The 19,853-nt window shown below is 42.8% G+C and overlaps 3 protein-coding genes across 5 annotated transcripts; 1 reads left to right on the top strand and 2 right to left on the bottom strand.

Annotated features, from left to right (window-relative positions):
• Positions 1–921: 921 nt before the first annotated feature.
• On the top strand, positions 922–9,507 carry ints4 (integrator complex subunit 4). Its single transcript, XM_057049946.1, has 24 exons — positions 922–1,081; positions 1,482–1,676; positions 1,876–1,993; positions 2,506–2,612; positions 2,820–2,910; positions 3,163–3,248; positions 4,094–4,144; positions 4,267–4,355; positions 4,569–4,689; positions 4,764–4,835; positions 4,932–5,106; positions 5,193–5,398; positions 5,485–5,627; positions 5,724–5,839; positions 5,992–6,125; positions 6,301–6,455; positions 6,618–6,711; positions 6,796–6,876; positions 6,972–7,102; positions 7,192–7,251; positions 8,319–8,478; positions 8,547–8,690; positions 8,896–9,016; positions 9,193–9,507. Exons 1-24 carry the CDS (start codon positions 1,028–1,030, stop codon positions 9,375–9,377), a joined length of 2,889 nt encoding a protein of 962 aa, XP_056905926.1. The 5' UTR covers positions 922–1,027; the 3' UTR covers positions 9,378–9,507.
• Positions 9,508–10,382: 875 nt separating this feature from the next.
• aamdc (adipogenesis associated, Mth938 domain containing) lies at positions 10,383–13,119 on the bottom strand. The gene is made up of 5 exons (XM_057049947.1): positions 12,988–13,119; positions 12,371–12,404; positions 11,636–11,786; positions 11,463–11,558; positions 10,383–10,824 (listed from the first exon to the last, which is right to left on the bottom strand). Exons 3-5 carry the CDS (start codon positions 11,765–11,767, stop codon positions 10,684–10,686), a joined length of 369 nt encoding a protein of 122 aa, XP_056905927.1. The 5' UTR covers positions 11,768–11,786; positions 12,371–12,404; positions 12,988–13,119; the 3' UTR covers positions 10,383–10,683.
• Positions 13,120–13,546: 427 nt separating this feature from the next.
• Positions 13,547–19,520, bottom strand: panx1a (pannexin 1a). 3 transcript variants are annotated; one of them, XM_057050276.1, is made up of 8 exons: positions 19,398–19,520; positions 18,520–18,735; positions 18,311–18,426; positions 16,989–17,176; positions 16,631–16,909; positions 16,240–16,462; positions 15,435–15,684; positions 13,547–14,857 (listed from the first exon to the last, which is right to left on the bottom strand). In XM_057050276.1, the coding sequence occupies exons 2-8, from the start codon at positions 18,698–18,700 to the stop codon at positions 14,796–14,798; spliced, it is 1,299 nt and encodes a 432-aa protein (XP_056906256.1). In that variant the 5' UTR covers positions 18,701–18,735; positions 19,398–19,520; the 3' UTR covers positions 13,547–14,795. The 3 variants fall into 3 exon arrangements, with proteins under 3 accessions (XP_056906256.1, XP_056906257.1, XP_056906255.1); XM_057050277.1 differs by having other exon boundaries at positions 18,520–18,714; positions 19,398–19,501; XM_057050275.1 differs by lacking the exon at positions 19,398–19,520 and adding an exon at positions 19,066–19,086.
• Between the last annotated feature and the right edge of the window lie 333 nt (positions 19,521–19,853).

Genomic DNA, 19,853 nt, shown 5'->3' with positions numbered 1-19,853 from the left:
TTTTTTAACGAAAACCTTGAAACATTTAAATATGAATATTTAACAAAAACATACCATTATGTGAGGCAAAAAAGTATGTTCTGACTAACTGATAGTCATCCTCATGTTTTTTGTTGTTTATTTTCTAAAAATGCAACATGACCATGGGTTCAATTTCCTTAAAGGTGCTAGAGATGCAGGGACTCTGACACTCATGACACTCTGTATATTCTCCTACTCTTCCCGACCATAAAGGCATTCTACACGCTACCATTCTATACTGACTAGCAACACTCACTACTGTGCAGTCACTCATCTCCTTCACCTGACCTCATCTATAGAGGATGTAGACAATGTGTGTTCCTACCTCTGCATGTTCCTGTATTCTTCACCAAGCCATTTACATCATTTTTGTGAGGTCTACTACCATCTGATTCCTGACCTTGTGTCCTGGATACCAGTCATAGTTAGCCAGTGCCGGCTCAAAAATTACACAATAAAAGTATTTAATAGTATTTCTGGTAGTCTCCTGGTTATATTGGTTTCAGTTTGATAGGGAACTTATGTGTAAAAGTTTTCTTTTTTTCAAAATGGTAGAAGAGCAACATTGTACGATGGGTACTTTTCGAATGGATTACTCAGACATCACTGACTGTATTTGTGGTAGTAGCCTACCATGTATTACTCCAGACTTCATTGTGAATTATGAATAATGAATTATAATACAGCAACTGCACTTTGCATCTTTTCATGTGGACATTTATTGTCTCAACAAGAACTTTTTGTTCAATAAAACTATTGTAAGTTATTCAATTATACTGCTAAAATGTATACATTTGTTTATAGAAAAGCCAAAAGAATGTTTATGGGGCTCGTTCATTCGAACAGAATTAAAGCGAAACGATGATTCTCCAGCAGGGGGCAGAAAAGCACAGCTCGGTAGCTATTCTACCAAAAAGAATAAAAGAAGAATCTACGGGGTGTGTTAAGGGACTTGATTAGAAGTGATTCCTGAACCAGGAATCTAAAAACTGGTATTTCACTGATTATGGCTGCTCACTTAAAAAAGCGAGTGTATGAGGAATTTTCTAAAGTTGTACAGGTGAGCACCAGAAAATGAATAGAAGCTCTTCATTTACATCTCAAACTGAGAATTTAAGTCGGCTCAATTGTCAGCTAATCAAAGATGGCTAATACGTCTTAAGCTATGCCTGTGAAAGAACACAAAACTGGTTTAATGCCACTAACCGACCTGAATCATTTGATACTTAAGTTTATAAAATATCATTTGTGGTGTAATGCTATGTCGCATTTATGATATCATATCATGTGCTCTCTTTTATATTTCACCCATCAAAAGTCATCAGCCTAATTCCAAATAGACCACAGCAAGATGTTTATCCTCACTTTAACGTAACATTAAATTCAGTTTCTCTTTAAATGAATGACACATGCATGGTTGTGTGGTGCCTTACTTTGAGGGGGTTTTTTTGTCTTCACAGATTCCCCATGAAGAAGCTCCAGCCAAGAAACTACGTTTGTCCAAACCCAGCAAATCTGCTGCTCTTCACATTGACCTTTGTAAGGCCACCAACTCCACAGATGCGCTTCAATACTTACTTCAGTTTGCACGCAAGCCTGTGGAGACGGAGAGCGTGGAGGGGGTCATCAGGATTCTGCTGGAACACTACTATAAGGTAAAGAACGCGTGATGGCCCACAAGTGTTCTCGCACAGATAACTCTTTTCTGTGGCAACAGGTAACCTTCTCATTTGAATGTGAACTGTATAATATATATGTGTGTGAAGCTCTATAGACATGTCAGTTTGGTTGGGTCTAATAAAAGAGACATGATGCTGACGACAACAATGTTGACAATTGTCTTTCTACTCTCAGGAAACGGATAATTCGGTGAGACTGAAGATTGCCTCGTTGTTGGGTCTGCTGTCCAAAACACAAGGCTTCAGTCCCGACTGCATCGTAGACGATTTCATCAACACACTCGCCAATGAGAGTAAGATAAACCTGTTTACACCCCTTAAGTCTTTAGTTATTGTTGGTCTTATGTCAACAGAATATTTGGATACTTGTACACTACCAATACATGATGGATGTAACTTTTATTAGATGTTTGATGTAAATTTTTAAGCACTGTAAATTGATAGCACATGTGAATTTAGTGTTTATATCTTCAGACATACTTTACCAATTTTAGCTAAAAGAGCCCAAGCAAATGTAAATAAATGTTTGTTACACTTTACAAAAATATTCTGCAATTGGGTTATTAACTCAAAAATAAAAACTTTCACAATAGTGATGTTAGGATGAGCACGTGGGTTAGATTATTAGCAGCCTTCTGTGTTTAGGTAGAACAACACTGCACGGGAACAGGTGAGCAGCCAACCTTGACCTCTCTCGCTACAGTCGAGAGATGCACAGTAGAGCTTCACCTGTTGCTTGCAAACTCAGTAATCATGTTTAGATTCAAACAGATTATCCTGATGCCTCGAGTTGTTTGTATCGCAGAGTCACACCAGGTCCTCGCCCAGCTTCTTGACACTCTTCTGGTGATCGGTACTCAACTACCCGAGAATCCTACAGTCAGGCATCGACTCATTGAGGTGGCCTGCAAGGTATTCAATACACAAACAGCCGACAGCGTGTGTACACTCTATCACTATAAATCCTTTTTACAAAAGAAATCCAGAAACAAAAATATAGTGACATTCAATTTCAACCTATATATGACGCCATAAATATGCTTTTATCCTAGAACAATGATGAGGGATATGCATTGCTGAATATTGAGAATCTTCCTTTCCCATCTTTCAATTTTTCAGCACCTGTCAGATATGTACTTTGGGGTGAGGAACAAGTGTCTGCAGCTCCTGGGATGTCTTGGCCTGGTGGACTCTCCTCTAAGTAAAGATGGTGAGGATTTGATCTTGTCAGTAGGGTTGTGTCTAAGTACTCCACACACTCTTAACTCTCTAAACCGCCAGCATGAAGCAACACCTCATGCTGACCCCTAAAACTACATTTATTAATTCTGAAACTGCAGTTTGGTTGGGGGAAAGATCCCCATGCAGCTCAAGAATTAAAGTATGAAAAAATTGTATTGTTTGTAACTAAGTAATGTTTGATGGCTTTCTATGATTCCTCCGTCGCATCGTGCAAATCCAGGAGGACCGAGGGACGTCCAGAGTATCATCAGCGACTACTTCGTCGACCAGGATCCACGAGTCCGCACTGCAGCACTTAAAGCCATGGTAAGACAAAGCTTGTGCAATAATCCAACATCCTATTGGTGGTTTGGTGCACTAAGGAAGCAAATCTTCATTCACGCTTCAGTATGTGCATGTATTTCACTTTTCCATATATTTACAATACAGTATGTTCCACATGTTCGGTTTCTCTCTGACTCGATTTTGAGCTGCTCTGAATTGTAACTCATCTGATGAGGAGACAAGTGCAGGAAGGCAGATCCTTTAGGGTGTTCTGTACAAGCTTTTATCAGGTTCTCCCTCAGATTGGGACAAAGTATTTAATAACATCCTGATCCAGAGTCCTCAGACTGGGTTGGAGGTTCACCTCTAAGAGAGAGGGACTCTAAACGCGCAGCCAAGGCAGCACAGAAGTGTTTTCAGGACAAATCTGAAACAATCAGACAGTAAGAAGGATCCTACAGCTGCTAAATAACCTTTAGAGACCTTTAGTTAAAGAAGCAGCTGTGTTATAAAGTACTAAAAGCTTTTACACGACATTTCCTCCACTTAGCATTTACTTCATATATTCACAAGGGTTGGTGTAAAAAAACAGAACAAATGAAAGATTAAAAAAAGAGGTTATTTTAGCTTTTGATCTTTGAATGTAACCTTGTCCCGATCAGGTTACACATTCAGTTCCAATGTTCATCTAAATTTGGTTCCAGGCAAACTTTTGCAGGCTTTAGTCACAACCTAGTGAGAATACACACGTTATTAACGTTTCACCATTGAGCCTGAACCAAAACTCTCCTCACTAAAGAGCTCTTTGAACAAGTTTTCTTTTTCTGTACTTACTATGTATGTTTATTGCGTATAGAGTTTATTACGTGTGTTCTTTGGTTTCTCAGTTGCAGCTACATGATGGAGGTGTGAAGATACACGAAATCATCTATGAACAGGTACGATTGTGGGTTTTCTAAAATTGCCTTACGCAATTAAAAATAACGACGCACCCGCGCATTCACGTTGGTCACGTGCACAGCTTTGGCTGACGCCAATTTGTATTTGTGCGTCTTTGCAGGCCTGCAGGCTGCTGTCAGATGACTATGAGCAGGTCCGCTCTGCAGCAGTGCAGATGGTTTGGGTGCTCAGCCAGCTCTATCCTGAAAGGCAAGCTAACTATGCTTCCTTAAAACTTAGATTGGACACATGGAGAGAGATAAAAATTAGATTGGTTTCATTTAAAACGACATTCAGCTTCCCAAAATCTTCCAGTGAATTATCACTGTGTTTATGTCGTTGTCATGGTGATATGAAGCGTTCTGATTTGTTCCCTGGTTAACCTCCTGCTGCTAAACTGTCGCTTGTGCCTGGTTTAATCAGCATTGTGCCCATTCCTTCATCCAATGAGGAGATCCGGCTGGTCGATGATGCATTCGGGAAGATCAGTCACATGGTCAGTGACGGCTCCTGGATGGTTCGAGTCCAAGCGGCCAAGACGCTGGTGAGGAGCAGGAAGCCTTTCACATCAGGCTGAGGCAAACAAACCTATAAAAGTGAATCTTTTTTGGGGTTCAGGGCTCAATGCTGCAGGTCAGTCCTCATTTTCTGGAACAGACACTGGATAAGAAGCTAATGTCAGATCTGAGGGTGAGTAATTAGACTTTTTATTTTCAATCAATTTATCTCTCTTCTTTGTAAATAATAATAAATGAAAGGGAGTCACAATTTCCTCTCTGTGTTTAGAGGAAGCGTACTGCCCATGAACGTGCCAAGGATCTTTTTGCTTCTGGAGAGTTCTCCTCAGGCAGGAAATGGGCAGATGATGCCCCCAAGGAGAAGCTAGACAGAAACACGGTCAACCTCATCGCCTCGGGCGCGTGCGGCGCTTTTGTTCACGGCCTGGAGGACGAGATGTTCGGTAAGGCGACGCAACTTTATGTCGAGAATCGGGATTTTACCGAACGTGGTATTTTTGAAACGCGCCTTTTTGTGATCTGCATCCAGAGGTGCGGATTGCGGCCGTGGAGGCTTTGTGCAAGCTGGCGCGCTCGTCTCCGAGCTTCGCAGAAAAATGTCTGGATTTCCTGGTGGACATGTTCAACGATGAAATTGAGGAAGTGAGGCTGCAGTCGATCCATGTGCTGAGGGAAATCTCTACCCATATAACACTGAGAGAGGACCAGCTGGACACGGTCTTGGCTGTATTGGAGGTGGAATCACCAACTATACGTCTCACTCCTTCTTTGTTTAATGGTCTTTCAGCCTGATATCTGATGACACTGTTGTTGACCTCCAGGATTCGTCTCGTGACATCAGAGAAGCTCTACATGAGTTAATTTGTTACACCAACGTCTCCACTAAAGAATGTGTCCAACTGGCTCTGCTGGAATTGCTGAAGAACCTCAGCAAGTATCCAACAGACCGTAACTCCATCTGGAAGTAAGAGTTTGTGTGGAATTCAGCTGGTTTGGATCCCAAAACTAAGGTTTTTACACTGACTGTGATGGTTCGGACGTTTCTTATTTTCTCTGTCAGGTGTCTAAAGTTCCTGGGTTCCCGTCATCCAACCCTGGTGTTGCCGCTGGTCCCTGAGCTGCTCAACACACACCCATACTTTGACACTCCAGAGCCTGACATGGATGACCCTGCGTGTATCCATCAAAAGCAAAGCCCTGACCTGACGGTGCAGGGTTGCCAGTTATTTTGTTTACGAGATCTTTGATTTAATTCAATTGGTGAGAATGTTCAGTTAGAATTTTGGGAGAGTTGGAGTCTTTCTGTCTTGACTCGTCAATAATCTCAGACATCGCTGTGCTGGTGTTGGTGTTCAACGCTGCCAAGTCGTGTCCCACTATGCCAGCCCTGTTCTCTGATCACACCTTCAGACACTACGCCTACCTGAGAGACAGTCTGTCACACCTCGTACCACCTCTGAGGGTGAGTGCCAACATCCTGATGCACCTTATTTCATAAATATTGACGGTTTCAAGGCCATTGGCAAAACTGAAATCATTCAGTGTCCATCAATACTTACAGTTACACAGAATCTTGATCCAGGAAGTGAGAGTTTGTTCACAATTTCATCTTTCAGTCACTGTGTCCTGTTCTTTAGTTGCCTGGCAGCGGTCTAGACTTGGTGGACTCCCGTTATGGTTCGGGTTCTGTGGAATCGCCCCAGCTCTTTCTGCAGCAGAGTCTGAACAGGGTCAGCACCATCCAAAACCTGGAAGCACCTGGAGCTCAGGAGCTGCTCGACCTCACAATACGGTAAACATGTCTACAAATATCCACATTAGCAAAATTTATCATGCAGAATTCAGCTTCAGAATGATCAAGTATGCTTGTAAATGACTGATGCAATTTCTATTCCTGCCTGTTGCCCCGTGACTCGACTGTTAATGTCGCGTTATGCTCTCCTCCATGTTCCAGAGACCTCCGGCGGCTCGGAGAGCTGCAGACCGAGTTAGCTGGAACCGCTGATTTCTGCGCGACCTACCTGCGCTGTCAGCTACTGCTCATGAAGGTAGAAGCATCTGTGTGTGACTCCTGATTGTGGTCGATTGTGAAGATGATGCCAGGAAGACTTTCATTTTTGCTGTTTCCTCAGGCTCTGCAGGAGAAGCTTTGGAACATGGCGATCCCCCTGTGCTTCAAACAAAACGTCACGGCAACAGCAGCGGCTCAGCAGGTCGGCACACATGCATGCGTCTACACCGTCCTAATCATGCCAGCACAGCTGTGAGCTGCGTCCAGCCTGCGAAATGTGTGCGTTGGTGTTTGCAGATCTTGGAGGAAACGTACAAACTGGAGTTCCTGTACAGTGGGTTGAAAAATAGACAAGTCGCCACGATACATCACGTCCGTCTCCAAGCCAAAGCTCTGCAGCTCATCCTGACTGCACGGAGCAGGCCAGGGTTAGCGCGTGCACACACACACACACACACACACAAAATCAGTGTTGACGAATGCTCAGCTCAGATGTTCCTCTCTTGTCTCTCCCCAGACAGGAAACTCTTATCAGCAGCTGTGAGAAGTTTGTGCAGGACATGGCATCTTTTCAAAGGTAAAAACTTTATCTTCCACAAGTATTAACAGGGATTTAAGGTTGAAAAAAAAAAGGGGATTTAAAGCATCGTTATCAAAAGGAGCGTCCACACAACTATTTACTGTCAGCTGTACATGATCAAGCTGGGTTATTTTTTGCATATACCGTATTGGCCCGAATATAAGACGACCCTGATTATAAGACGACCCCCTCTTTTTCAAGACTCAAGTTTGAAAAAAGACTTTTTGAACACCAAATTTAATTTTTATACAGAAAATAATTACAGTACATATGAAACAAATGATTATATCTTCGACCCACTTTTCTCCAGATTGTCGCTACATTTCCCTATTTTCTGTTATCTCTTCTCTTAATTTCTTCTCTTTTCTTTCTTACCGCTATTTTTACTTTTCTTCTTCGTGCTACCGCTATTTTTACTTTTCTTCTTCGTGACAGGGGTTCGCTTTGGCCTGGGACGTTAAGTTCAGCATTCGCTTTAAATATATCTGGCGCCATCTAGCGTTGTGAATGGGTATAATGTCTAGACCGCGAATGTAAGACGACCCCCACTTTTTCAGTCTTATTTCAACGCAAAAAACACCGTCTTATATTCGGGCCAATACGGGTAAATAGTATTTGAAGGTGCGGGTCCCTTCTGCACAGTTGAACCCCATCCTTTTATTTTTCTTTGCACCTGACTTCCTGTCCCACATGCGCCACATGTGCCAGATTGCTGCCTCGTGCTCTGCCGCCCGGAAAAATAGTACCGGAACGCCAGAGCTGCAGCGGAGTCAGAATGGAACAGAGCTGCTGTTGAATAGCAGACAGCTGATGGGACTAACCTGTTAATTGGGGGCCCAGAAGGGGCTACTGCTCTTCAACCAGACCTACTAGCTGGTTCTCCCTGCTGCCTCTAATGATGGCAGAGTGTTGGGTCTGCCCCCCTGCCTACTAAAGAAATATATATGAATATATTCCTGTGAATTCACAGGTGTTTGTTGGTAAATGAGGATGTTGAGCTGAAGATGCTTTGGGGGTTTTATGAGAGTGAAAATGTGTTCTGGGATTCTCCGTGTGCCCGTCAGGCTCTTTGCGTTGGAGATGCCTCACCTGCAGGACAGCTTTGCAGAGAAGCTGTTGGAGGTGATGCCCCGGCTCTCTTCCTGTAAACCGGTGGAGCTGGTAAAGATCCTGCAGACCACCCTGAGACAGAGCAGCCTGCTGCAACTGGCGCTACCTGAACAGGTACACGTTAGAGAACCGCGATCAATGTTGTGATCCGCTCATTCATGTTTTTGGATGTGTTGCGGCAGATTCACAGAGCGACAGCCACCATCATAGAGCCAACGGGGGAGTCTGACAACCCACTGCGCTTCACTTCTGGTCTTGTGTTGGCACTAGACATTGATGCAACACTGGAACACGTCCAGGACCCTCAGAACACCGTGAAAGTACAGGTGAGCTGGATGTGAAGCTAACCCAGAGGCCTCCACAGGCCCTGGAACCGTCTTATTTTACCCCTCAGAATTCTGCCTTAAACTCAGAATCCTACTTCAGGCAAACAGCGGTTTATCAAAAATCTAAGGGTTAATGCGTCTAAGGTTAGAATTCTGACAGCTGCTGCTGTTTTAGCAACAAATTGGGCAATGTCTGTTTCTTCAGGTTCTTTATCCCGATGGCCAGAGTCATGTGATCCACCCCAAACCTGGAGACTTCAGAAAACCAGGACCTGACAGACACAGACTGATCACGCAGGTTTACCTGTCACACACCTCATGGACAGGTCTGTAGAACTCAGAGGAGCATATTTAGGTCAAATTATTGTTCTGCATTAAACCTGATGGGTTGTCTTCTGGTTTATTAGAGCCTCCTCCAGAATTCTAATGCCACAGCTTTGATCTGCTCGATTTACCTCATGCTTTTTCTCACTCCCATTAATCTTCTCTCTCTCTCTCTCAGAGCCATCTCAGATCGAGGTACGCCTCCTGCTGGCGTACAGCTCCTCCTCTTCCTCGTCTCTTTCAAAGTTGGGATGGTGTGACAGCAACGACTCTCTCCCGACACCAGAGGCGACCGTGGAAGGAACCATCCCCTTCAGCAAGCCCGTCAAAGTGTTTATCATGCCCAAACCGCCGCGCCGCTAACGGAGACGCGCTGAGTTCTTCGTCTCCGACACGAGCATCAGCGTCACTGGAACCGGACTTTAAATATCCAGTCCAGCATGACATCTTTGTTTCTGTATCTCTCTTTGAAATATAAAAGTTGTAGATTTGATTCATTTTTGGCATTTATTGTACAAAAATTGCTGTTTGTGTCGATTTTTAGAGAAACAGCCCGCTCTGAAAAGGTTCTGTGTGCCTTAGCTAAGGTGATTGCTAAGGTAATCATTGATTAATGATTGCTGAAGGTGTCTTGCAATCAAGGAGAAGCTACACTGATGTCAGAGGACAAGCAACCATCATCGCCCTATTTCTTGCCCTGCTGCAGGAAGATAGGCATCCAGGGCCTCGCTCAGGGGCCCACAGTGGTGCTGAGGGTGAGTGTGGGTGAGTGGTGGTGCTGCACCCATCGGCTTCCTGGCCATGACCTGAAGTCCATTTTTTTTCCTTCTTGGTACTTGCTGGTCCCTACATGAGCCTGGTCCTGCTCCAGGTTTCTTCCTGTTAAAGGGGAGTTTTTCCTTGCCACTGTTGCTTGTCTGGGGTCAGGCCCTGGGATTCTGGAAAGCGCCTTGAAACAATTTTGATTGTATAAGACGCTGTATAAATAAAGATTGATTTGGTCTTGGGTTTGAACCAGCAATCTCCTGATTACAAGCTCACTGCCACCACCACCACCCATTAGCATAAGCTGTGCACACACTCTCCCTTTGTGGATGCACAAGGTAACTTTACCATCCATGTTGGTGCTGGCATGTCGCAGCAGAATCCCTCCCAGGTAACCGTCCTCTCTCTGAAACATTAAGGCTGAAAAAGCAGGAGCCAGAATGGCGTCTATATGTGGTAACTAAACATACACATGTAGTTTGATTTTGACTTGACTTTATTAATCGCGTATCATGAATGTGTTGAATCAGTGGGTTCAGCGACATGCGGTCAGGGGAGGCACGCCCTCATCGTGGAAAGGGGGGAAAAAAGTTAAAAGAAAAAACGCATTAAATGGTTATTTATTCAGTGATTTGCACTATAAAGTTATTTTCCATCTGACTTCTCCAGTTTTAGATCACAGTTCTGCCAGTTCATAACGATGTCTCACCAACACCTCCACCCCCTCCCCGTCGCTGTTCAGTTTACCATTCAGTTAATAGTACTTACTAATCTTTTGATAACAGAGGATTATATTTCTTATTACTGGTTGGCTGAAATCCATTTCCCCCTGTTGAGGTTATAAAGAGAAGAGTTCAGTGGTAACCATTTTGCTTCCTTCTGTTCCGTGGGTCAGTGGAATTGCTCAGCAGGTGGAATGGAAGACTCCGCCCACTTTGGCACCTTTGCCAGCTAGTTTATTGTATTCAGCCACAGCCTTTTCTGTCTGCAGCACCGTGACGTCAACGCCGGTCTGTTTCACAAACTCCAGCGTGGCCGAAGGAACCTGGTGGAACAAAGGAGGACATTCAATCAGTCCTTCCATAGAACCAGCCAGAAGACACCCAAGCACTTAGCTTGTAATCATACTGAGAACCTAGAAGCACGTTTCATTTAGCTGATTAAATGTGCCAGAACACAAAGCATCTTGAAGGTCTTCACAGCATCCAGTTTTTGAAATTACACGCAAAACTGAGCTCAGGTGCATCCTGTTTCCTTCAGATGTTTCCACAACTTGATTGGGCGCCATCTGTGGTAAAATCAGTTGATTGGGCATGATTTGGACTTGCTTCTCTCCAAAGGTCTGCAGCATTGAAGGTCCTAATGAGCACCGTGGCCTCCAGCCTTCAGTAGAAGAGCAGGGAGGTGACCTAGGACCATATAGGTGGTGCGTTGCTGTGTGGAGATGGGAATTGGGCTTCTGTATTTCTATTTTCTGCCACTTTAATCTTTGACTTTACTACATTTTGGATAGAGATGCTTCTATTATGTTTAACTTCAGCTGCAGGTAACAAAGTAACAGTTGTGAATTTGTATTTGTACTGCAGGTATAAATACAGGGGGTTTGCTTTCTTTATAAGTTCTCATAGTCAATGGGTTAAAACTGACAAACTCTCTTAAATCTTCCAAATATCGATGCCTCACCTGCAGGGCCTCATTCATGCCTCTACCAATGACCAGCGTGTCGATACCCTTCTTCAACACCTCCTCCAGATCGGCAGGCTGGACTCCTGGGTGATGCTGGAGAGGGAACAGTGAACTGAAACTGTTCTACTTGCTTTTCTGCTTGTGTGTAAATTGTGTTTAGTTCCACTGACGTTAGTCCCAGTCTCTCTCCAGTCCCAGGCTCGGCTGCCTCCAGGCCAGACTTTACAGTCCTTGTAACTGGTGGAACATCCCTTCACCTCCATGTGGCCCCAGGAGAGAGAGGAGATCTCAGGAGACGACATGTTTCCGTGACACCACGGGCTGGAATATGAAAAATCAGCATTGCGGTTTTTGACAGCAAAAACAGTTAATCATATAAAACTTGCTAATATAGCCACGCTAGCATGCAAGTTAAGTGCAATTATGACACTATTTTGTAAACATCAAAATTAATCATATTAAAAACACACTGTTCAAAACATTAAACTGTGCCACTCGAAGTGAAATTTTCACAAATCTGTAACAGAAAAGAGATTAAGTTCAATTGTTCGTGGAGAGAGGAAAAGTGGCATGCCTGAAATCAAGATCAAAACCTCAAGAATAAAGTTGTTCTTCTTGAGAACTTGTGAAAAATTCACCCTAAATAAAAATAATAACCATCAATGTTAAAGGAGGAGGGTTTATAAGGGTTTATAAGATCGGTTGCATTTAACTTGTTTTGTAAGTTGAAACCTACAGTCAAATTCTATTTTTATACACTGAATCTTGTTGCCCAGAAAATCGGGGGAAAAATATATAATATGACTTAATACGACTGATGCAATAATAACATGTTAAAGCTGCAAAAGAGGAAGAAAACTGAAGTTTGAAATGCTGGAAAAGCAAAATGTAGGAGTGCCTCTTACCTCGTCAATCTTCCTCCTCAGATTACTCTTCCTCCTGCCATTAAAGAGAACCATACAGTCGATATAAATAGTAATGCTAAGAGGATGTCCTTTTTGTTTGTTTTTACTATTATTTGGGTGTATACATTCTGTATATTCCATAAACTATACGTCAAAAGTTACATATGGTTAAGTTGCCTTATAAGTTATTTTTATTTAACTCTGTCCAGTAGAGGGTGCCGGAGAGCAAGGAACATTTGTAAACAGGCTTGGAAATCAACTCATTTATACACAGTAACATTAACAGGACATTCTTTGAAAGGGGTGTTTTTAAATGCAGCTAGAAACCTGTCATTGTGTTTAGAGTGTTGTGGACTATTGTATTTAAGCTAAATAGCTTATGTTTCAGTTATGATAATGTGAATTAGTGGAAGATTCTGCTTGCACGATGTGAGGCTGTGTTCGCTGGGGCATGTACGAGGGTACAGATCTGAATTAGGCTGGAACGGAATTACTAATATAACTGAAATGATTAATTAGAGTTAACGACAAAGCGCAATGAATAAAACTACCGCATTAACTGAGAATTGATTTGCACAATGGAACCCAACTGCAATATTGCATAGGATTTATCTCACCTCGTTCAGTAAGTTTTGGTCTGAGCGCTACGCTTTTACAAATAATTATTTTTCTAAATTTCAAGTTTCTACACAGGGCTAGAACCGTCACAGCGGAAGTCCGACATGTGTAGTATCACGTGATCCGCGTCGAGCATCCTGATTGGATATTGTTGTTTGAGGTCATTTCCTGTCGCTTTTTCGGCCCTTGAAAATACAGTCTCTACCCTCTTTATATTATTTTATTGGGTCTTTATGGTTTCGTTTTAAACGTGTATTTCCAGAAAATTCGGTCTGGACCCGTTTTTAAGGTTTTTAAGTTTTACCTTCACTTTCGAAGACCTTGAATCACAACAGCACGCACGTGATTGACACGCCCCCTCCGCCTGAATTTATTACAAGTGGGAGTCGCTCCTTTATTCTCTTTAAAGATGTTTGTTATCATATTTTACAGGTAAATATTTTATTCACTGTTCACTCATCAACAAAGACAGATCGGAATTTCCGGACCGATGTAGCGGCCTAAACACTATGTTGTCATAGTTTCATTTCTCCATGTGTTTTAAACAAGACAACAACGCTGTTTCACTACCTTTTATTAAATCTTCATCCTTAAGTACAGCACAAAGATACTCTAGAAACTTCTTGATGACGGACAGCTTATCAGCTGACTGAGATGACCTCAAGATTGAGGAGAGGAAGTCGTACTTCTGTCATGAAAACTGCAATAATGCAGCTGTTTAGCTGACACAACCTGAGCTTTTAAGGCTACCACATCTGGATGACAGGCACCACAGGCATGGTCACACATGAACACGTGTTCGTACCAACATGAAATGATCCGCGAGGTTTAGTAGTTGCAGAACTGTCTGAGGAGACCAAAGTGGAGTAAATATAATAGTAAATATAAGGCCACGTATCTGTTGTAGCTGAAAACCTGAGAACAGCCAAGTAATTTGGAAAATATTGACATTTCCTGTCTGTTCTTGACCATTAAGGCTTTAACATCTGTGCTGTAGAAACAAATGGATGTAGGTACACCAACACAGCAACACATAACAGTGGGCATTAAAAAGTTACAGAAAAACACTTGTCAGTTGAATGCCATCACCGTGTACAGATGTGATGATCTCTTGCATGTACAAAAATTACGCTCAAACACACAGTGATCCTAACAATAATAGACAAAAAAACTTCTATTTCAGTCTATTGGACACAGTGGAATTTGAATATCACGCTGATACTTCCCTAATAGTGTCACATGGCAGGATGTCAACACCTATACAACCATATTCCAATGTAAACATGTATGATTCTTTTTTAAAAACCATTTTGTAAAAGAAAAAACAACAAAAATACACAACAGTTCAATCTAAAGACATAACCCATGAGTCTCAGTGGAATCTCCCTATTGGCAGTTGGGACAGTCTGGAGTCCTATATTCAAACTATCTCCTCACCTACTTTAATTCTTATGAATGAAATAGCATGAAAGAATGATGAAAAATGAAAACAATTGTATATAAATGTTAAATGTCCCTGGTTTCCAGCTGTGTGAGACAAAACTGGTAAAATAGCAACAATAACATTTCTCACATTCTCTTGTTGTGTTACTGCAGAATTAAATAACTGCGGTAGTCTTTTATTAGAGAGCATGTAGAATTCAGTGATCTACGTGATTTATTCCTATTTATTGCTCCTGGAGCTGATATAAAAAAGTGGAATAAAATCTGGAAAAGCTCTGACTTCAACAGGATAAGGTGAAACTCCAGTGATCCCTCCACCATGAAGTAATTGGAAGGCCAGGACTCCATCACACTCGCTGGTGGCTTAGAGTTCCTCCATCACTGTTTCTGTATCATGGCTGTTTCCTGGCAACAGGGGAGCTAGCTCTAAAAATAAAGAATAATGCATATTACTGGCAATATTAGATGTAAACATAGTAAGTGCTGGAGTCTATCCCAGTGGGAATACACACCAGTCTGTCACACAGTGCATGCATGTGCACACACACACACCTAGTGGAAATTTAGCATGTCAAATCCACTTGATCTAAACTGCCACAATGAAGCATAAGGAATGGTTTTTCCTGATCTGACAGAACATGGTGGAGAGGCAGTGTTTAATAGCTATTCTCAAACATCTTTCCCTAAAAGTGGAATTATTGTTTAAATAGACTACTTAACAATACATGTGATCTCATAGTTGATAAATAAATAATCAGAAATCAATATAGTAATTTGAGTTGCATATCAACATTACCACCAATATTAGATACTCCAAGTCTCTTATTCAAGATGCCTGTGAACAGGTACGTTAAAGTTCACCAATAGCTGTAACCACACCTATATCCATCACTATACACTTGATGATAACTTCAAAATGCAAACTTTAATCATCATTATAGCATCTACATATCTGTAAATAGCACCAAATTGAAGGAAAGGCATCTCCTGTGCTCGCTCTTACCTTTCATCTCAGTTTCCACCTGGTCCTGTTTATCTGTGTCTGAGTTGGGACAGTCCTCAGCTCCTTCTGCTTTCTGTCCTGAGGAGCTCCGGGCAGGCTCAGCTGCTCTGGGTTTCGCCGGCGCCTGTTTACTGGCTGCTTTGTTCCCGTCCACGGTGTCCATTTTCACAAGGCAGAGAGTCTGCAGCAGACGCATCGCGTCAAAGTTCTCTCTCGAGTACTGGTCTCGTCTCCTCAAGAGCTCCAATACCTGACACGACCAAACAAAACTCCGATGAGGACACACTCACCTCGCATCATTGCCACGTTCGTTGTGTTTTGATGGTTCTCATTTTAAATTAATATCAATAATATTGTGCAGCGCACCGATGTTGCGTGTTTCCAGCTGTGTGAGACAAAACTGATAAAACAATCAACAACAATAATATTTCCTGTTGTGTTACTGCAGAATTAAATACAGCTGTAGTGTTTCATTACAGAGCATGTAGAATTCACAGTGATCGACATCTACCCGCTCAGGCCCAACGTCTCTGCGTTGGTCTGTAGCTCACATTTTATTACTACAACTACAGTAATAAAATGGTGCAAAGATTTATTCCTATTTATTGCTCCTGATACGAAAAGTGGAAGAAAATCTGGAAAAGTGCTGACTTTCCCAGGATATTCCAGGGGAAATTCTAAAATCTGAAAATAAATATGCTGTATCTCATAGAGAATATCTGCCTGCGCCTCCTTCATAAATCAATAATCTGTAACGCTGAGATCAACGTGAACCCATAAAACCGTGATTGCTGTGCTACCACACCTTGATGTATTTGAAGGACTTTAGCTCACTGATGTTTTCGTCAAGGAACAGCAGATATATAGAGAGATCGTCCCATTGGCCATCGGGGGTGGGCAGGACACCCACAGTGGGCAGTAACTGGTAGGTTTGGAGTGAGCGGGTGTACCCGTGGCACAAGAGAGGGCGCAGGCTGGCGTAGATCACTGCGGGAATCAGTGCGATGAACACGACCAAGTTGACAAGGCTGGGAGAAGAGAAACAGAGAGTGTGTGAGGAAATACGGTGAACATCTGAAATAAAAAATATTGATGAGCACATATTCAATTACCTGGCAATGTAAAATTTATGATTAAAAATACCAAATGTGCAATATTTTACAAAAGCAACTGAGCATAGCTTCACATCCCAATACCTGAGCAGAGAGAAGACCCCCACAGCGATGAGCTTGCACTGCACCTCATCCGGGACGTACGGGTCACTGACAAGCAGGCCAACGCGCAGCGCGCAGCCAAACTCGTCTGTGAGGGACGCCAGACGCAGGTAGTAGCCCAGGTAGATGCAGGCGCACAGCAGCGTGATGCAGGTCAAGCCGCGACACAGCAGGTAGTAGAGCAGCAGCATCCTCGAGCTGCGCTTGGTCATCAGAAAGGTCTCCACCAGTGGATAGTTGAAGCAGCCTTCAGTTGGGTCACTTAAGGGGGAGGTAGAGACAAGGAATGATACGTGATTAATAAATGCACGCACGCCTGATATGAAGTCATTCATCCTACCCGTCCGAGGTGAGCAGTCCTGACGTGGTCATCCGCTTGGCCAGAGTAACGGCGCGGTTGTAACAGTGGTCCAACTCTTCCATGATGAAGCTGAGGTCCGACTGCAGGAGGGGCGCCGCTGAGAACCTCCAAACCAGCGCGGGGGTGTACATCAGCACGGCCACCAGCAGCAGGATGTAAGGGAAAAACTGCAGGGTGCAAACGGACCTCTTTAGTCCCACTGACAACTACTAAAGTCACACAAATCAAATCAATCTTTATTTATAGAGCGTCTTATACAATCAAAATTGTTTCAAGGTGCTTTCCAGAATCCCAGGGCCTGACCCCAGACAAGCAACAGTGGCAAGGTGGCAAAAAACTCCCCTTTAACAGGAAGAAGAGGAGAGGAGAGGAGAGGAGAGGAGAGGAGAGGAGAGGAGAGAGAGGAGAGGAGAGGAGAGGAGAGGAGAGGAGAGGAGAGGAGAGGAGAGGAGAGGAGAGGAGAGGAGGAGAGGAGAGGAGAGGAGGAGAGGAGAGGAGAGGAGGAGAGGAGAGGAGGAGAGGAGAGGAGAGGAGAGGAGAGGAGAGGAGAGGAGAGGAGAGAGAGGAGAGGAGAGGAGAGGAGAGGGAAAATATCTACTTCTCTGCCATCATGTTTGTAGATGGACTCAGGTTAGTGGAAGAGTGAACTCACTCAAGAGTGAACATGAGTGTGTGTGGATACATGCGAAAGAAGAACTGAAAGGTGCAGACGGGTTAAAAGCTAATGATCACTTTTGCTCTCTTGACGCGTCGACACATGTCCATCCATCATCTTACTGTGAACAAAGTGTAGCGACCCTGCAATAATGTAGCACCTTTACAGACTTTGGATTAAAGATAGCAGGCAGCTACAGTGACGCTTTGCATTGGTTAACTTCAATATTAATGCATGATGCTTTATTTTAGACCAACCACTTATATAACCTTGTATATACAACAACACTGAATCAGTCACACATTTGTGTGATAATGCTCACTCAATCAAATCCGCTGACTTGACGAAGAGTGTGCGGTTTGGATCTGCTCTTTGATTTCTGCTGGTTTGTTTCTCTGGCTGGAGAGACAAACAGTCCCATCAGTGATGAGCAGAGCGATGGTGCTACTGAACCCATGCAATACTACTCTGACACATGATGTGGTACGCTTTAGATCATGAGATCTCATCACAAGTTAAAAGCTTTGGGCTTTTTCATTTTTTTGGACAGTCTACGTTCCTCCTCTTGGATGTTACTTATTAAAGTCTTTCCTTGTTCAAGTCCAAAGTCAAACTACATGTGTAGGCTTAGTTACCGTAAAATTACCTTGTGCAGCCACAAAGGGAGAGTGTGAGTGTGCACAGCTGCCCAGCAGTACGAGTCCACATATGCCGCTTGCTTCCACGTGAAGTTAGCAGGAGCAAAGCAGCTGATCTGAGTCCCTGAGGAAGAAATATAAGATGGTGTGAACATGAACAAAGCATCGAACGGCTTCATTGCAGACCTGAAGTGATGTTTAGAGCGTCGCCACTCACCAACAGAAACCTCCTGAGCAAAGGCCAGAGAGATGAGCAGGAGGGGCAGCCCCACCGCCACACAGGTCACCAACTTGTCCAACGCCAGCTCCGTCCGAACGCTGCGGTACCGAGCCTGGTTGGGCTCTTTCAGCAGAAAATCGCTGAACACATACTCAGTAGCCACGTGTGCGATGGCCATCTCACCCTTCTTCCCTTAAAGAGCAGAAATTAGTCCTGGATACAGACATAATGAAAGGAAAAAAACAAAACATTTAATCATCTTTTATTCGGATGACCTGAGAAATTCTTTTAAAAAAAACAACTGCTAAAGACAACTAAAAGTGGTAAATTTAGTTTACATTTAGAAGCTCATTAATGCTTCCAGAGCATAACAAAGATCACATGAAGGAAGTCATCGAAGTCGAAGTATCTGGGGTAGATTAATGTCGCCGTGTTCATAGGTCGACAACTCTTCATAATATGTTAATAAATTATATTTCAACCCCTTTGTTAATTACAACCAACAACAAAAGTGCGGTTGCAACGTTTTTTGTTGTTACTCACTTTTTCGAAGCGTTTTTGTTTTATAATACTGTGGCTGCACAACGCGTAAGTGATTCAAATTCAAAGATTTGAGTGCAGCTTCTTGAAAGATAAACAGGAAAATCGTGAATTTCTTCTTGCAAAGTGCCACATTTGTTTGACTTCTGCAGACACAAACCTCGAGTTTTAATTAATTCACATTAAGACGAGACCTTCCCTTTATTTACCAGCCGACAGATCCGAATAATGGAAAGCACCAGCAACTGACTTCCATGCATCACTTTATAGAACCAAATTCAAATATTCGGAAAGAGATTTTCAGAAAAGTTAATAACAAAATATAGCCGTCTTACCTCGTCCGCTCTGGTTGTTTAACTGCTGTTATGCATTAAAAAGTCATAATGGAACTAAATAATGCGCGTTATACAGATTATTCTACTTCCGGTACGGAAACGTTTTCCGGTTACTTTAAAAACAGATGCGTTCAGGTGCCATTTCGAAAATCCGACATTCTGTGATACTTTTAAGTGGAGCTCGGAATTTCTCTGATTTTAAATAACGATATACATTGTCTGACAGATATATATCTGGTGTATACCCATAAAGAAACAATGGCAGCATTGGGATTTAAAAACAAAATAAACCAAAAACAAGTTTTAATAAACACGCTGGACCACGACCGACATCTAAGACAAAAATTGTCTGTTCTTCTGATTGAAAGTATGGAATCACTTTGCTTTTGATGTAAACATGCACCTGAAACAGGAACATATATAAACAAACACATTTTTAATCAATGCCCAAACCCG

The sequence above is a fragment of the Takifugu flavidus genome, chromosome 12, assembly GCF_003711565.1.
Source record: "Takifugu flavidus isolate HTHZ2018 chromosome 12, ASM371156v2, whole genome shotgun sequence".
Classification (NCBI taxonomy): Eukaryota; Metazoa; Chordata; class Actinopteri; order Tetraodontiformes; family Tetraodontidae; genus Takifugu; species Takifugu flavidus.
Note: the sequence above shows the minus strand (reverse complement) of the source record. Positions and strands in the feature narration are given on the sequence as shown.

Coding starts and splice junctions, on each gene's coding strand:
- panx1a (XM_057050276.1), bottom strand. CDS start 18,700: ATGGCCATCGCACACGTGGCTACTGAGTATGTGTTCAGCGATTTTCTG. Junction 18,427..18,519: donor TGCTCAGGAGGTTTCTGTTG/GTGAGTGGCGAC, acceptor TTTCTTCCTCAG/GGACTCAGATCAGCTGCTTT. Junction 14,858..15,434: donor GGTGGAAACTGAGATGAAAG/GTAAGAGCGAGC, acceptor CTTTATTTTTAG/AGCTAGCTCCCCTGTTGCCA.
- aamdc (XM_057049947.1), bottom strand. CDS start 11,767: ATGTCGTCTCCTGAGATCTCCTCTCTCTCCTGGGGCCACATGGAGGTG. Junction 11,559..11,635: donor GGAGAGAGACTGGGACTAAC/GTCAGTGGAACT, acceptor TTCCCTCTCCAG/CATCACCCAGGAGTCCAGCC. Junction 10,825..11,462: donor GCATGAATGAGGCCCTGCAG/GTGAGGCATCGA, acceptor TTGTTCCACCAG/GTTCCTTCGGCCACGCTGGA.
- ints4 (XM_057049946.1), top strand. CDS start 1,028: ATGGCTGCTCACTTAAAAAAGCGAGTGTATGAGGAATTTTCTAAAGTT. Junction 1,994..2,505: donor CAACACACTCGCCAATGAGA/GTAAGATAAACC, acceptor TTTGTATCGCAG/AGTCACACCAGGTCCTCGCC. Junction 5,107..5,192: donor CCTGGAGGACGAGATGTTCG/GTAAGGCGACGC, acceptor ATCTGCATCCAG/AGGTGCGGATTGCGGCCGTG.